Source organism: Oncorhynchus keta, chromosome 18 (genome assembly GCF_023373465.1).
Source record: "Oncorhynchus keta strain PuntledgeMale-10-30-2019 chromosome 18, Oket_V2, whole genome shotgun sequence".
Classification (NCBI taxonomy): Eukaryota; Metazoa; Chordata; class Actinopteri; order Salmoniformes; family Salmonidae; genus Oncorhynchus; species Oncorhynchus keta.
In genome coordinates this window covers 45,194,284-45,212,163 of record NC_068438.1, presented here as the reverse complement: position 1 = coordinate 45,212,163, position 17,880 = coordinate 45,194,284, and the positions used below count along the sequence as shown (strand labels likewise).

General features: G+C 45.3%; 1 protein-coding gene and 1 pseudogene across 1 annotated transcript; one reads left to right on the top strand and one right to left on the bottom strand.

Moving 5' to 3' along the window:
- The window catches only part of LOC127909040 (extracellular calcium-sensing receptor-like), a 63,126-nt pseudogene that overhangs the window by 538 nt on the left and 44,708 nt on the right, over nt 1–17,880 (bottom strand).
- Nucleotides 8,568–14,097, top strand: LOC127908838 (extracellular calcium-sensing receptor-like). Its single transcript, XM_052468530.1, has 9 exons — nt 8,568–8,829; nt 9,230–9,524; nt 9,707–9,793; nt 10,044–10,310; nt 10,936–11,142; nt 11,292–11,564; nt 11,752–11,979; nt 12,182–12,305; nt 12,398–14,097. Exons 1-9 carry the CDS (start codon nt 8,576–8,578, stop codon nt 13,309–13,311), a joined length of 2,649 nt encoding a protein of 882 aa, XP_052324490.1. The 5' UTR covers nt 8,568–8,575; the 3' UTR covers nt 13,312–14,097.

The window sequence follows — 17,880 nt, the reverse complement described above, 5'->3', positions numbered from 1 at the left end:
CTTTGCTACCTGACAACTTTATGGTTTTAATTTTTTTTTACCATTTATATTTTTAGTTTTTCCCTCACTAAACTTTTTTAAATTAAACTTTTTCAATCCGGACGTTTTATCTGGACATGGTTTGTCAGGACTTCTAACAGCCGATGCTATGTAGTAACATTAACATGATGCATTCTAATTGCAGTCGCTGTACTCATTATATACAGGAGAACGATCGCCTTACGGTGGGGATAGCTGTGCTCCAAGCCCAGCTTCAGACGCAATCGTTAGGCAAGGGTAATTTCAGTGTAGGAAAGGATGAAACAGAGTCTGTGCCACCAGAAAGTACAAAGAGTAACGTTAGTATAAATCCCCTCGCACGGTCCCCACAGCCAGACAACTTTCTCATGGCTTCTGGAGGGAAATGCGGTTGTCCCCATGAAGCAGCTAGTCGGAGTCAGAGCCCGAGTATTCTCTGGTCTCTACCTCCCGTTACGGGGTCTGAGACGCCAAAGGCTCCCACCATTAGCTCTGACAAATTGAAAATCCTAGACATTGGTGACTCCATTACCCGCAGTATTAGACGTAAAACGAATCATCCAGCGATCATACACTGTTTACCAGGGGGCAGGGCTATCAACGTTAAGGCTAATCTGAAGATGGTGCTGGCTTAAGGATAAAACTGGCGAGTGTAGAGAGTATAGAGATATTGTTATCCACGTCGGCACCAACGACGTTAGGATGAAACAGTCATGAAACAGTCATCCGCGTGTAAATCAGCTAGAAAGATGTGTCGCATCGAGTAATTGTCTCTGGCCCCCTCCCAGTCAGGGGAAGTGATGAGCTCCACAGCAGAGTCTCACAACTCAATCGCTGGTTGAAAACTGTTTTCTGCCCCTCCCAAAAGATAGCATTTGTAGATAATTGGGAATTTGTAGATTCTGGGACGCACCCACAAACAGGACCAGGCCTGGCCTGTTGAGGAGTGACAGACTCCATCCTAGCTGGAGGGGTGCTCTCATCTTATCTACGAACATAGACAGGGCTCTAACTCCCCTAGCTCCACAATGACATAGGGTGCAGGCCAGGCAGCAGGCTGTTAGCCAGCCTGCCAGCATAGTGGAGTCTGCCACTAGCACAGTCAGTGTAGTCAGCTCAGCTATCCCCATTGAGACCGTGTCTGTGCCTCGACCTCGGTTGGGCAAAACTAAACATGGCTGTGTTCGCTTTAGCAATCTCACTGGAATAAAGACCTCCTCCATTCCTGCCATTATTGAAAGAGATCGTGATACCTCACATCTCAAAATAGGGCTACTTAAGTCTTATTTGCGGAAAGTTTAATTCAGATAAGGAAAACAGAATCATAAATGTTGCTTAAATGGAAACATCACCCACCACCACTTCTTCTACTACAACCCACCTGTGATGGCCCTCCTGTCCACACGATAGCGCTGTCTTCTATCTGCAGCTGTTGGCTGAGGGAGGGCAGAGCCATCATAGATTCCTACCTTCTGGAACTTTATATATCCACTGCTGACCTTCTGCCAGTTAATAACAAAGGAAGGGGCTTCCCGTTGTCATCAAAATTATTGGTGAGATTTAGCCTCTTGAGGTGGTGTAAGAGCTGATGGAAAACTGATTGCTGAGATTCAGCCTCCTCCGTTGGTGTTACATCTGATGGGAAAAGAGAGGGAGGTATGCAGTACCAACACTTAACATAGAGGGACGATTAAATATGACTAGAAATAGATTAATAATCGTATTTACACACGCACGCACACAACCCCAAACACACATCGTTCCTATCAGTGTAAAATAGGTGCTGGTGTTACACTTCTCCTGAGCAATGGTATACTGCAGGTAGCCTAGTGGTTAGAGTGTTGGGCCAGTAACCGAAAGGTTGCTGGAATGAATCCCTGAGCTGACAAGGTAGAAATCCGTCGTTCTGCCCCTGAACAAGGCAATTAAACACACTTTTCCCCGGTATGTCGTTGCCGGAGACTCCGGACTGTGGATCGTCGCCAGAGGCTCCAGACCATGGATCGTTGCCGGAGGAACCAGACCGTGGATTGTTGCCGGGGACTCCGGACTGGGAACCCTCGCAGGAGGCTCCGGACTGGGAAGCCTCGCAGGAGTCTCCGGACTGCCGACCGTCGCTGGAGGCTCTGGACTGCCGACCGTCGCTGGAGGCTCTGGACTGCCTACTGTGGCTGGAGGCTCTGGACTACCGACCGTCACTGGAGACCTGGGTCGTGAAGCTGGCACAGGATGTACCGGACTGGGGAGACGCACAGGAGGCCTGGTGCTTGGAGCTGGCACAGGACGTACCGGGCTGGGGAGATGCACAGGAGGCCTGGAGTGTGGAGCCGGCACAGGACGTACCGGAGGCCGCACTGGAGGTCTGGAGCGTAGAGCTGGCAAACGTGTCCTGGACAGATGACAACCTTCGCACAGCAAGTGCAGGGAGCTGGCACAGGACGTACCGGGCTGTGGAAGTAGCACTGGAGACACGGTGCGTAGTACCAGCACACATTGTACCGGAATGATAACACGCTCCTCAAAGCGAGTGCAGAGAGCTGGCACAGGACGTGCAGGGCTGGGGAGGCGTACTGGAGACCTGGCGCGTGGGGCCGGGAACAGTCTACACCAAATAGCAAGCTCCTCAGGACCAGTACGGAGAGCTGTCTCAGGTGGCATTAAACTGAGGACACGCTCTTTAGGCCGAATGTCGTGCCTCATGCACCAACACAACAGCTCTCTCATAACTCTCTCCTCCAATTTCCCCATCCTCCTTAACTGTCTCTGATTCACTCCCTTCACTCCCCTCCAAGTTCACCTTCCTCTCCCAGAATGGCTCTGGTTCACCGCTCGGCTCCGCCGACCACCCCGTGTGAACTGGCTATAATTCGCACCTCGGCTCCGCCAACCAATCCGTGTGTTCCCCCCCAAAACATTTTTTTTGAGGCTGCTTCTCGGGCTTCCGTCGTGGCCGCGAACCCCGGTGTCGTTGTTGTTGCTCCTTCGCTGCCTCCGCCTGCTTCCATGGCAGGCTTCTGTCTCCTGCCATGATTTCGTCCCACGTCCAGGATGTCCTCCACTTCTGGCTTTCCTCCCAGGCCCAGGATCCCTGCTCCTCCTGGGCACGCTGCTTGGTCCGTGGGTGGTGGAATCTTCTGTCACACTCGTCTGAATGAATGGACCAAAGCGCAGCGTACTTAGAGTTCCACATGTTTAATAAATATGCAACTCACCAAAAACAATACAGGAGAAAATGAAACATGACGTTATGGGCTACTCACAGGCAGCTACACAAAAACAAGATCCCACAAACAACAGGTGGGAAAAGGCTGCCTAAATATGATCCCCAATCAGAGACAACGATAGACAACTGCCTCTGATTGGGAAACATACCAGGCCAACAAAGAAATAGAAAACATAGATTGCCCACCCTAGTCACACCCTGACCTAAACAAATAGAGAATTAAAAGGATCTCTAAGGTCAGGGTGTGACAATTTGTCTTACAATGGACTGATGAACATCAAGGCTTTTAGAGATACTTTTGTAACCCTTTCCAGCAATAATGTGTGTGTTATTAGTGGAAGCACACTGTGTTTGTCTATTGTTGTGACATTTTTTGACCAATTTATGCAGAAATCCAGACAATTCCAATGTGTTCACATACTTTTTCTTGCCACAGTAACAGCAATAAGCAATGTGTTGATGTGTTGAAAAATTTAACACGAACATTATTGTAATCTCACACCATTTAATTAGAAAATGTTCCTCAACAATTTGCATTGTAAGGAGGCAATTATTTAACTACGGTTTAGTAAACTGAAAAATACTTAACTCATTGCTTAACTCATTGCTTTTGCAATATGAAAATATTGCCCATAGTCTCTGTTATGTTGTCTAAAACTTTCTCGTCTTTCTTGACACCTGGAACATGTCGCTGGGCACAGTCTGCAGTAACTCACCTGGAGGAACTCACCTGGAGAAACTCACCTGGAGAAACTCACCTGGAGGAACTCACCTGGAGGAACTCACCTGGAGGAACGCACCTAGAGGAACTCACCTAGAGGAACGCACCTAGAGGAACTCACCTGGAGGAACTCACCTGGAGGAACTCACCGTGGAGGAACTCACCTGGAGTAGTCTCACCTGGAGGAAGGCACCTGGAGGAACGCACCGGGAGGAACGCACCTAGAGGAACTCACCTAGAGGAACGCACCTAGAGGAACTCACCTGGAGGAACTCACCTGGAGGAACTCACCTGGAGTAGTCTCACCTGGAGGAAGGCACCTGGAGGAACGCACCGGGAGGAACTCACCTGGAGGAACGCACCTAGAGGAACTCACCTAGAGGAACGCACCTGGAGGAACTCACCTGGAGGAACTCACCTGGAGGTAGTCTCACCTGGAGGAAGGCACCTGGAGGAACGCACCGGGAGGAACTCACCTGGAGGAACGCACCGAGAGGAACTCACCTGGTGGAACGCACCTGGAGGAACACACCTGGAGGAACGCACCTTGAGGAACACAGACAATAAGTTACAGGAAAAAGTGGCAGGCATGTCTGACTGAGAAGTTCAGGTGGCAATGTAAAAACCTCTCTCGCTTTCTCTTTCTCTTTCTTTCTTTCTTTCTATCTCTCTCTCTTTCTTTTTTTCTCTCTCTCAAACTAAATTCAATTTCAATTCAAAACAATTCAATTTAAGGGCTTTATTGGCATGGGAAACCTATGTTTACATTGCCAAAGCAAGTGAAATAGATGATAAACAATAAAGCAATGTACAGTAAACATTACTCTCACAAAAGTTCCAAAAGAATAAAGACATTTCAGATGTCATGTTATGTGTAAGTTTGCAGGGTGAATACGTGTTCTGTCGTACGACAATTTGGTAAAAAGCCAATTTGGAATTTTCTCAGTACAATGTTTTCACTGAAGAAATGTACAAGTGGAGGAGGCCAGGCACCCACGCATGCTCTTCTCCACCCCCTCCTCTATGTTCTCCTCAGTCCTCCTCCCAGTGACCATGGATAGCACCCCTCTCAGGCTGGTTTGGATGTGGTCACAGCTGTCCAGGATTCTGTAGCCCAGCCTCACACCTGGCAGTAAAGTTGAGTTACGGTTAATCTCATCCACCACAAACACCATGGTAATCATCCAACGGAAGACTCTGTGGTCAAAACTACAGAGGGAGGTGGAGAGAACAGAAGGAAAACTGAAAGGAAATATATTAATTCCGTGCTCTAGGAGAGAAAATAACAGTCAGTCGCAATAATTGTTGTTAAATCATGATTACCATACATTACCATACGCTCACTCACCCATTGCACTGTGTGTGCTGAGGCTTTGTCTTGTAGCTGTGCTCTGGCTCCAGGGCCAGGTAGTGGACAGATCAGACCACCTATAACTACATCCCCCTCAGACTGAAACACAGGCAGCTCACCATCACCCAGACTCCCACACCCTTGCCCCAACCCTAGCCCGAGCCCCAACCTTAGTCCCAGCCCCAAACCTCAGCCCCAACCCAGAGCCCCAAACCCCAGTCCCAGCCCCAAACCTCAGCCAGCCCCAACCCAGAGCCCCCCTTAGTCCCAGCCCCAAACCCCACCCAGCCCCAGCCCCATTTCCCAGCCCCAACCCAGCCCCAACCCAGCCCCAGCCCCAACCCAGCCCCAGCCCCAACCCAGCCCCACGCCCCAAACCCCCACCCAGCCCCAGCCCCATTCCTAACCCCAAGCCCCAGCCCCAACCCTAGCCCCAGCTTCAGCCCAAACCCTATCCCCCGCCTCAACCCTTGCCCCAGACCTAGCTGTAGCCCCAGTCCGCTGTTGCTCCATGCAAATAGGAGATGGAACTGAGAATTGTATTTATTTATTTTTATTTCACCATTATTTAACCTGATAGGCCAGATGAGAACAAGTTCTCATTTACAACAGCGATCTGGCCAAGATAAAGCAAACCAGTGCGACAAAAACAACAACACAGAGTTACAAATGGGATAGACAAACTTACAGTCAATAACACAATAGAAAAATTGATGCACCGTGTGTGCAAATATAGTAAGGTTTGGGAGGTAAGGCAAAAAATAGGCCAGAGTGGTGAAATCATTTAAATTTAGCATTAACACTGAAGTGATGTGCAGATGATGATGTGCCAGTGGGGATACTGGGGTGCAAAATAGCAACAAAAAAAGAACAATATGGGGATGAGTTGAGTGGGCTATTTACAGATGGGCTGTGTACACATACAGTGATCGGTAAGCTGCTCTGACAGCTGATGCTTAAAGTTAGTGAGGGAGATATGAGTAACCAGCTTCAGTGATTTTTGCAATTCGATCCAGTCATTGGCAGCAGAGAACTGGAAGGAAAGGTGGCCAAAAGGAGGTGTTGGCTTTGGGGATGGCCAGTGAAATATACCTGCTGGAGCGCGTGCTACGGGTGGGTGCTGCTATAGAGACCAGTGAGCTGAGGTAAGGCGGGGCTTTACCTTGCAAAGACTTATAGATGGCCTGGAGCCAGCTATGTAACAAGGGCCAGCCAACGAGTGCATACAGGTCGCAGTGGTGGGTAGTATATGGGGCTTTGGTGATGAAACGGATGGCACTGTGATAGACTACATCCAATTTGCTGAGTAGAGTGTTGGAGGCTATTTTGTAAATGAAATCGCCGAAGTCAAGGATCGGTAGGATAGTCAGTTTTAAGAGGGTACTTTATGTTTGGCAACATGAGTGAAGGATGCTTTGTTGTGAAATAGGAAGCCGATTCTAGATTTGATTTTGGATTGGAGATGCTTATTGTGAGTCTAGAAGAAGAGTTTACACTCTAACCAGAGGGGGGAATCCCAATGACTGTTTCCGCATTGTGGACAAAGCCAAGGACTAGTGTGTGCGACCTGCCAGGTGTGTGACCTGCAAGTGGCCAAAGGGGGTATAGACTTAGAGTGGGTGAGAAGGTGAGAATATTTGTGGTTTATGCTAGAGAGGAGGCTTGTGTGATGTTTCTCAGACAGTTAGTTGAGCTGCCTTATTGAGGTCATCACACCGGCTTTACTGTATAAATCTGTCACGTTCGTCGTGAGGAGACCAAGGCGCAGCGTGATAAGTGTACATTCTATTTTATTAAACGAATGCAACACTGAACAATACTATACAAAATAACAAAACAAACTTTGATGCAATATGACTAGTGCGAAACAGGCAACTAAACACAGAATAATAACCCACAAGACTAACATGGAAAATGGCCACCTAAATAGGATCCCCAATCAGAGACAACGATAAACAGCTGCCTCTGATTGGGAACCAATTCCGGCCACCATAGACCTACATATACCTAGACATGCTAAAACCTAATAGAGATACAAAACCCAAGACAGGATAAAAGCACCTAGACAATACAAAAACTAAACCAACCACCCTTCTCACACCCTGACCTAACCAAAAATAATAAAGACAACAAAATAACTAAGGTCAGGGCGTGACAAAATCAGATGATTGACAGCAGGACAGGCCAATCACTAGGACCCACACAGAAGTAGAGCAGTGCCTGATGTTTTTCATGACACTAAATACTGAACTTTAGGAAATTACAGAGTTAAATAATATCAAATTGTATGAATATGAAGACCACTAACAATGTAAGGGATGAGAAGATAATCCATTTATAGAATTTAAAGTTCTGTTGCTCTTCCTACGTTTTGTACATATGCATTGTGCAATGATATGACAGTAAACTCTTTGTAGTGAGAGAGAGTTACAGAGAGTTTGTGACATGATGACGGTGCAGACAGACTGTGTTGCCAACGGATAGGGTGTTCAGCAGCGCTGATTCCAGTACAGATCAGAGAAAATTAAATTGAACACATGGAGGTGTGTGTGTGTGTGTGTGTGTGTGTGTGTGTGTGTGTGTGTGTGTGTGTGTGTGTGTGTGTGTGTGTGTGTGTGTGTCCACAGAGGAGCTCAATAAAAATGTGTGGGGGTCAGTGGCCAGGTGTGTGACCTGCAATTGACATGTAGGATGAAGAGAGGGGGGAGAGGGAGAAAAACAGTTCACCTACAGGACACATGGTGGAATAACTTGGAGGTGTGTAATAGTTCTTTCAATTAAATGCAAAGGGTTTTAATGGCATGTGAATCATATGTTCACTTTGCCAAAGCAAGTGAAATAGATAATAAACAAAAGTGCAATAAAAAATCTGACATTCAACTGACAAAAGTTCCAAAGGAAAAGAGACATTTCAAATGTCATATTATGTCTAAATACAGTGTTGTAACGATGTGCTAACAAAAGGGAAAATAAATAAGCATGAATATGTATTTAAAATGGTGTTTGTTCTTCCCTGGTTGCCCTTTTCGTGTGGCAACAGTTCACATATCGTCTTTCTCTGACACTCCAACGTCTCAGCTCCTACCTGCAACTTGGTCCACCTCCCCCCTAACTCCCCTCCCTTACCAGCCAACCCCTGCCTCCCCTACCCCTGCAATCTCTCCACCCTGCCTCCCCTCCCAACCCCCCCCCCAACTCTACACTATAAAAGAGAGGGAGAGAGAGTAAGCAAGAGAGAGACGGGGAGAGACAGAGTACAGCTATGAAGGTCAGGCAATATATTAACCTTTACCTATCTATAGTCATGATACTGAACTCCTCATCTCTGAGCCTTCTATTGAACTACTCCTCTGCCTCGTCCACTTCCTCGTCCTGTCGTCTGCGGGAGCAGTTCAGTCTGAATGGGATGTACCAGAAGGGTGATGTGATTCTGGGAGGTCTGTTTGAGGTCCACTACTTCACTGTGTTCCCTGAGCTGTCTTTCACATCAGAACCCCAGCAGCTCTACTGTGAGGGGTGAGTATTCATCTACTGGACTGGACTGGACTGGATGTGTGTCTGCACCTCTCCTAAAAAGGACAGATAGACATCCCTACTATAAGAAGCCTCACTATGATCAGTGTTAACCAACCCTGGTGCCGGAGACCAACTGGGTTCTTGTTACATTGGTGAATAGTACATTGCGGTTTCAAAATATCTCTGAATAAATTGTGTGTATTCCATTGTTTTCTAAGCAAATTTCCCTTTATAAAGACTAAACTATTTTATTATCTATCCTTGACAGAAGTAACTTGTTTTCTCCTCTCAACCCCTTGACAACACTCTCTCACACTCCTTAAGAGGTGCACAGGGTTCAACACCTCTAGAGCGATTTAAAACATTTACAAATTGATTGAATGTTCCTTTTCTCTGTCAGTTTTGACAGTTTTGGTTTCCAGCAGGCCCAGACTATGGCGTTTGCTGTAGATGAGATCAACAGAAACCCTGACCTTCTGCCCAACATCAAGCTCGGATACCAGCTCTACGACAACTGCCTGAAGCTGGGAGTATCGTTCCGTGCTGCCATGTCATTGGCCAGTGGGACAGAGGAAGAGTTCCTATTGGATGAGACTTGTTCTGGGTCACCCCCGGTGCTAGGGATTGTGGGAGACCCAGGGTCCACACACTCCATCGCCATCTCCAGTGTCCTAGGGCTGTTCCGGGTTCCCATGGTAAATCAGAAAGAATAGAAAGATGACATCATTATTGGAAATGTCCTTCTTGTATTCCAAAAGCACACTTTGAGTGAGAAACAGCATGTTTAGGTCTTAAATGTGTCTAGGTATGAAACCTTTAGATTATATTAATTCATTGAAGAATAACAAATTAATCATTGTATATTTCTCTCCCTCAGGTGAGTCATTACGCCACGTGTTCCTGTCTGAGCGACCGGGGAAAATACCCATCATTCTTCAGAACCATCCCCAGTGACGCCTTCCAGGTCTGTCTCTAAGAAGGCTACAATGACATGATTACACAGTGAACCGTCAGCTCCCATGTATACTCACTATCCACTTTATACTGTGTAGCGGCATTACAGTTAAATAAGAGGTTAAAAAAAATAAAACATCTTAGATAAGGTTAAATAAAAGGTGACAAAAATAATGTATGTAGTTTATGTTGATCTCTCTATACTCTCCAGTCTCTGTAATAACACCAGTAATGTCTAATCTCTGTTGATGTGATCTCAGGTGCGAGCCATGATCCAGATCCTACGTCGGTTGGGTTGGACCTGGGTGGGACTGGTGTTCAGTGATGATGACTACGGAGTTCATGCTGCCCGGTCCTTCCACTCAAGCCTGGCCGAGTCAGGGGGCTGTGTGGCCTATTCCCAGGTCCTGCCCAAAGACAACCGCCCCACTGAGCTGCAGAGGATCGTGGGAGAGATCAAGAGCTCCTCTGCTCGTGTGGTGGTGGTGTTCTCCAACGAGGCCTACCTGCTCCCTCTGGTGGATGAGGTTCAGAGATTATTTTATCTTGACAGTTGATTTACAATAACTCTTACAATACATCCACATTTTAGTTTATTATATATATTATTATTTTAGTGTCAGAGATTCTAATCCAGAGAGATTTACACATCATAATAATATTAGTAATACCATTTAGCAGATGCTATTATCTAAAGCCATCACACATCAGTGATGTGTGCATATATTTTACGTATCGGTGGCCCTGGACAGTTAGTGTGTCCATCTTATTAAGATATCTGGCTGTTTTTTCCTCAATAAAGTATCAGCAAATTCATTCTAAAGCCCTAATTACAGCTGTAGGATGTATTTTTTTTTATACCTTTATTTTACTAGGCAAGTCAGTTAAGAACAAATTCTTATTTTCAATGACGGCCTAGGAACAGTGGGTTAACTGCCTGTTCAGGGGCAGAACGACAGATTTGGACCTTGTCAGCTCGGGGATTCGAACTTGCAACCTTTCAGTTAATAGTCCAACGCTCTAACCACTAGGCTACCCTGCCGCCCCAATGTTACGCTCACAAACAAAAGTGTATAAAAGTATTACAGCGTATTATCATTGTGTTGTTCTTGATGCCAAGATTATATAAAGTATAAAAAAATGTTTTACAAGGTGGTGGTGCAGAATGTGAAGGGTCTCCAGTGGATTGCCAGTGAAGCCTGGTCCTCCTCCTCTGTGTTTCACACCCCCCGTCTCATGCCCTACCTTGGGGGTACCCTGGGTATCGCCATCCGTCGTGGAGAGATTCCCGGCCTCAGGGACTTCCTGCTTAGCATCCGCCCCGACGACCATCCTGACAATAACCCTGGAAACAACATGGTGAAGTAGTTGTCTTTCAACTCCAACCATTTAATTACTTCATACATTATGTTTAAAACATTTAAAGGGCTACTTTGCCTACAAATACTACATTACAGAAGAAAAAAACTAGTGTTCCTCTAAAACATTCCTTTCTCTGTTCTGATAAGGTGAGACAGTTCTGGGAGGCTGTGTTTGGGTGCAGGTTGGAGCCCCCAGCAGGTTGGGTGGAGGCTGGGGGTGATGTATGTACAGGTCAGGAGGACCTGAGGGATGTGGAGACCAACTATGGGGACGTGTCTGAGCTCAGACCGGAGTATAACGTGTATAAGGCAGTGTACGCCCTGGCCCATGCCCTGCATGACCTACTGCAGTGTGTGCCAGGGAGAGGACCTTTTAGTGGGAACCGCTGTGCCAGCCTACAGAGACTGGAGCACTGGCAGGTGCGATACACACACACACATACGCACAAACAGATGCAGACGTACACTTTGCCAACTGTTTACTTCTGTTTCCTGTTTTCTTAGTCAAGGTTCCCTTACTTCATACCGTCTTTTGTCTACATAAACTCCTCCTCTTTCCTCTCTTCCCTCTGTTCCCTCCATCCCTCCATCCCCCTCCTCTGACCAGCTGGTCCATTACCTGCAGAGGGTTAATTTCACCACAGGGTTAGGTGATCACGTTTCTTTCGATGACAACGGGGACGCCCTGGCCATCTATGACATTATGAACTGGGCGTGGCTCCAGGATGGGAGCGTACAGGTGGAGAATGTGGGTGTGATCGACGAATCAGCCCCCGCAGGACAAGAGCTCACACTGGACGAGGACAGAATTTTCTGGAACTTTGAGTCAAAAAAGGTTATATATAAATGATACAGTAATATAGCATATTTCACTACTGCAACATAAACAGTGTAAACATATACCAGTGGAGGGCAAAGAATCATTAGAAATGAGTGTGTAAATATGGATGTATTAATATGGGCATATAAAACTGCATATTTAACTCACTTGCCTAGTTAAATAAAGCTTAAATTCCCCCTCACCTTCGTCCTTATAGCCTCCACGATCAGTGTGCAGTGAGAGCTGTCCCCCAGGCACCCGTGTAGCCAGGAAGAAGGGGGAGCCTGTCTGCTGCTTCGACTGCATCTCCTGTGCTGAGGGAGAGGTCAGCAACACCACAGGTCAGTGAAATTAATATAATTTAAAGAATTTGAGTGTGGTTTCGGGCTGTAGAAAAGGTTTTCCAAATATTCTTTGTCTGTCTTTCTGTCAGACTCGGCCGAGTGCTCGAGATGTCCAGAGGACTTCTGGTCCAGCCCGGAGCGTGACCTCTGCATCCCTAAGGGGGTTGAGTTCCTCTCCTACCAGGAATCCCTGGGCATCTCCTTGATGACCGCCTCGTTGCTAGGAGCCCTCATCTGTGCAGTGGTCCTCGGAATCTTCACCCGCTACCGGAACACACCTGTTGTCAAGGCCAACAACTCTGAGCTGAGCTTCCTGCTTCTGCTTTCACTCAAACTCTGCTTCCTGTGCTCGCTGCTGTTCATTGGCCGGCCCCGGCTGTGGACGTGTCAGCTGAGGCATGCAGCATTTGGTATCAGCTTTGTTCTCTGTGTCTCCTGTATACTGGTGAAGACAATGGTGGTGCTGGCTGTGTTTAGGACCTCTAAGCCTGGGGGCAATGCCAGCCTGAAGTGGTTTGGTGCTGGGCAGCAGAGAGGAACAGTCCTGGTTCTCACCTCATTCCAGGCTGCTATCTGCACAGCCTGGCTGGTTTCAGCCTCTCCAACTCCACACAAAAATACACGCTACCATATTGATAAGATTGTATATGAGTGTGTGGTGGGGTCGGTAGCAGGGTTCGGAGCGTTGTTAGGCTACATCGGCCTCCTGGCGTTCCTTAGCTTCCTCTTGGCTTTCCTGGCAAGGAATCTTCCAGACAACTTCAACGAGGCCAAGTTCATCACCTTCAGCATGCTCATCTTCTGTGCTGTGTGGATCTCTTTCGTCCCTGCCTACATCAGCTCTCCTGGGAAGTATGCAGACGCTGTGGAGATATTCGCCATCTTAGCTTCCAGCTTTGGCCTTCTGGTGGCTCTGTTCGGCCCAAAGTGTTACATCATCCTGCTGAGGCCAGAGAGGAACACCAAGAAGGCTCTGATGGGCCGGGCCACAACCAAGACATAGGGAGAGTCTTCATTCAATTTCTTTGATTCTTCATGACCTCTCTCTTCACCTTTTTCTCAAAACCCATTAGATGAGAAGGTTTGGAGGGGTGTGATATCTAACCTTCTCGTTCATTGGGTTTTGAAAAGGAGACAGAGGAGAGAGGACACGAGGAATCACAGAAATTCCATTGAGATTCTCCCATAGGCTCCATACCGTAACAGCAGTTTACAGTGGATTCCTCTCCTCGTCTTCTTCACGTCCTCTGTGCTGATCTGAAATATGAACACTAGGTGGAGATACTATGCCTGCTAGGGATTTGCTTCACAATCTGTCATGCAAAGAAAGGAAAGGAGACATGTATAGTAACAGAGTATGATCGTCTCAATTAGTTTGAAGTAGCTCCTTTTAGTTTCCACTTCTGTTTGAACTTAGATAGATTTTATTGTTTTGTTAGCACTCTAGTGATGTGTAGTAAGTAGCATGTTATTGCTTATAATTTAATGTTCTGTAAGATGTTGTGTAAATATTAATCACATAATAAATTATTTATTTCCTTGGGCTGTTTAGTAGGCTTTTGATTTATTTAATGTGTCTATGTGTGTGGCTTTAATCTTCTAAGGTATAGGTTATCCCCGATGAGTGGGTTTCTGCATCGAAAGGCTTTCGATTGAATCATCACATCGTGTGGAACAGCATAACATACCTGTTCCTTCTAAAGGATTCTGCTGCCACACTCATTCACCCATTAATTAATTATACATTTATGCAAATGTTAATTGAATAAAACATTCATACTTGAAAGGATTTGCAGAATGTGTTTTTATTAAACCGTTGAAATTTACAAAGATACTTTATTCAAATGTCAGGAAACTGTCATATGGGGAAAGAGAATTACCTCATAAAATGTGAAAGGAATGAACAACATGCTCATTAACGGTATCTAATTTAATTGATTTGTTTTCAGAAATTAATTTCATGGAAGCTCCCCCTAGTAGGTGTGTCCAAACTTTTGACTCAAATACAAATCTTAGATTCAGCTATTAACGACTACCAGAACCCACTGGATTCTCCAATTACACGTACTGAAGTACAGGACAAAATACAATCCCTAACACCCCAAAAAAGCCTTTGGGGTTTGTGGTATCCTAAATGAAATGATAAAATATACAAACCACAAATTGGCTATACTTAAACTCTTTAACATCATCCTCTGGCTTGGCTTATTCCACAATATTTGGAACCAAGGACTGATCACCCCAATCCACGAAAGTGGAAACAAATTTGACCCCAATAACTACCTTGGGATATGCGTCAACAGCAACCTTTGTAAAATCCTCTGCATTATCATAAACAGCAGACTCCGTACATATCCTACATAAGGGAAGCCGATGGCATTACCCGTATGGTTAATAATGAGGATCTACATTTTGCAAATGTAAGGTCGATTAGTAGACACCCGCGAGTGTTATTAAAATAGGCTAATGGACTCAGGTCGTGCCCCAGGGCTGGGTCTTCCGGGAAGGCAAAACCCCCCTGAAATGGATAATTAATGGGACAATTTTGGCAGTGTACGAAACATATACACGATGGCAAATACCACTCAATTCGACGCCAATTCATTCAAACCATATTGAAAATGGCATATGGCAAATGACAAGTGTCAAACAGCAAAAATCTAAAGGAGGGTGAGCGCGCTCCACCGTTACTACTGCCCCCTGTTAATACTGTCCCCTGTTGAGTGTAGGGGCAGTATTTTGATGTTTGGATGAAAAACTTACCCAAATGAAACTAGCTATTTCTCAGGCGAAGAATCTAGAATATGCATATAATTGTCAGATTAGGATAGAAATGTAATGCTCCGGGTGTCTTGGGTGTGGAGTCAAATGCAGGAGACAGAGTTCAATGCTGTGCGTCTTTTAATAGCACCAACGCACCACACGGTCCTCACAAATGTTACGTTCCCAACCACAGGGAATGAAAAAGTACAATGGTAAAAGATCACGACCAGGCACTAACACGTACCTCTCCAACAGAGCCGAAGGTTACATTGAAATAATCCCGCACAACAACCAGGCGGGCCGGCTGTCTAATAAAGACAAACTAATTAAACATGAACAGGTGCTACCACTAAACATACAAGGAGGGGGAGGAAAAACAATCAGTGGCAGCTAATAGGCCGGTGATTACGACCGCCGAGCGCCACCCGCCCGGGAAGGGGAAACACCCTCGGTCGGACTCGTGACAAGAAAACACTCTAAAGTTTCCAAAACTGTCAAAATATTGTCTGTGAGTATAACAGTTCTGTTATTACAGGCGAAAATCTGAGGAAAATCCAACCCGGAAGTGCTGTTTTACCTGAAAACTCTCTGTTCCATTGCCTGCCTTCGCTTTATTTAAAGGGATATCAACCAGATTCCTTTCCTATGGTTTCCCCATGGTGTGAACAGTCTTTAGACATAGTTTCAGGCTTTTATTTTGATAAATGAGCGAGAAAGATCACACCGCGTCATTATATGGCTGGTTGCCAGCAGCGTTTTGCATGCTTGGAGCAGACATTTTCTCTCTCTCTCCTGTTGAAGAAGCTACAGTCCCGGTTGAAATATTATTGATTATATATTGTAAAAACAACCTGAGGATTGATTATAAAAAACGTTTGACATGTTTCTACGAACTTTACGAATACTATTTGGAATTTTCTTCTGTCTGGTCGTGATCGCTCGAGGCTGTGGATTTCTGAATATAACGTGACAACCAAATGGAGGTATTTTGGATATAAAAATCATCTTTATGGGACAAAAATAACATGTATTGTGTAACTGGGAGTCTCATGAGTGCAAAAATCTGAAGATCATCAAAGGTAAGCGATGCATTTTATTGCTTTTCTGACTTTTGTGACCAATTTACTTGGCTGCTAGCTGTTTGTAATGTTTTGTCTGCTGAGAGAGATGTCCTTACATACCTTAAGGGAACATTTCGGCAGTTGCTGTATGGTTAGTGAGAAAGTCCATATAGCAAATGTACGGTCCCTTACATAAACGCTAAGGTATGCTTTCGCGGAAAAGCTTTTTTGAAATCTGACACGCCAGGTGGATTAACAACAAGCTAAACTGTATTTTGCTATATTGCACTTGTGCTTTCATGAAAATACATGTTTTTAGTTATTTAATTTGAATTTGGCGCTCTGCAATTCAGCGGATGTTGACGAAAATGTTCCCGGTAACGGGATGGGTGCATCAATAAGTTAATTTTCATATTGCAAATGGACATCAAGTCCCAAAAAATGTGAAAATATGAAAGTTTTGAAAGTGCAAAATCGGGATGTTATGTCTGTTTGCCATGTATGTTCATAGGATGTCGATTTCCAAACCCAAAAGGTTGTGAACCATGTCCAAAAGGCAATTATACTTCCCAATTGATATATAGCACTATGTTAAACAGTGAAAACCATCAACAAGTGGACAAAATGAAATCAACACAATGAGTGATGGAGAGGAACCACCTTCTGTAGCTCAGTTGGTAGAGCATGGCGCTTGTAACGCCAGGGTAGTGGGTTAGATTCCCGGGACCACCCATACGTAGAATGTATGCACACATGACTGTAAGTCGCTTTGGATAAAAGCATCTGCTAAATGGCATATATTATTATTATATTATAAACGAGTTGGACAAAGTGGGTTTGGTGTCAGTTTGTATCAGTTTGGTGTCAGAATGATCTCTTATTGACTGATGAACGCTGACTTGATGTGTGACTTTTGTACATTTGCAATATGTTTAAAGAGTGATGAACCATAACCAAAATGACAGACTGAAATCAACACTATAAATGGCATCACCATAGTCTCTAGGCCGTGCCGAGTTCAACGAGACGCCCCGCTTTCCACAATCTGAAAATGTTATAAAACGGAAACCAAATGTCCGAGAGACTTTATTTATTTTATGACTTCCCGGAAGATGTGGCCCAGGGGTATGGCCCGAGACCGTCTGCGTATTTTAAAAACATTTGCGGACTTCCAGTAAGGGGCCGTACATTTGCAATATGGAGATCCTCATCAATCACACAGCAAATGCCATTTGCGTCCCTTATGTAGGGAAGTCATTACATAAAGTCTCTCGGATATTTGCTTTCCGTTTTATATTTAAACATTTTTTATTTCATTTTCTGCTGAAAATTCCACCTGATGGTGACTGGCTGCTTATTGCAAATCGACAAAACATCACCAAACGGACATGGCCAATTCTCCTAAATGGTAAAGACTTCGAAGACGAAACTCGGTGAGCACGGGTTTGGCCAAATAGGTTTTTAGCCCAGAAATAAGATGGCATCGAGGTCTCAACGATTTTTGAGTTAAGGTCAATTTTCTGGGATTAAAGGTAAAAAACTGGAATAGAGCGCTAATTTCACCGCTTCACACCGCTTACAGCAGAAATTCCATTACCAGAATCAAATCCGACAACATCCGGTGAAATCGGAGCTAGCCAAAATCAAGATGCAAAATCGTAATATTAAACATTTATGATAATACACGTCTCTTACATCGTTTAAAACTTAACGTCTCGTTAATCCAGCCGCTTTGTCAGATTTCAAAA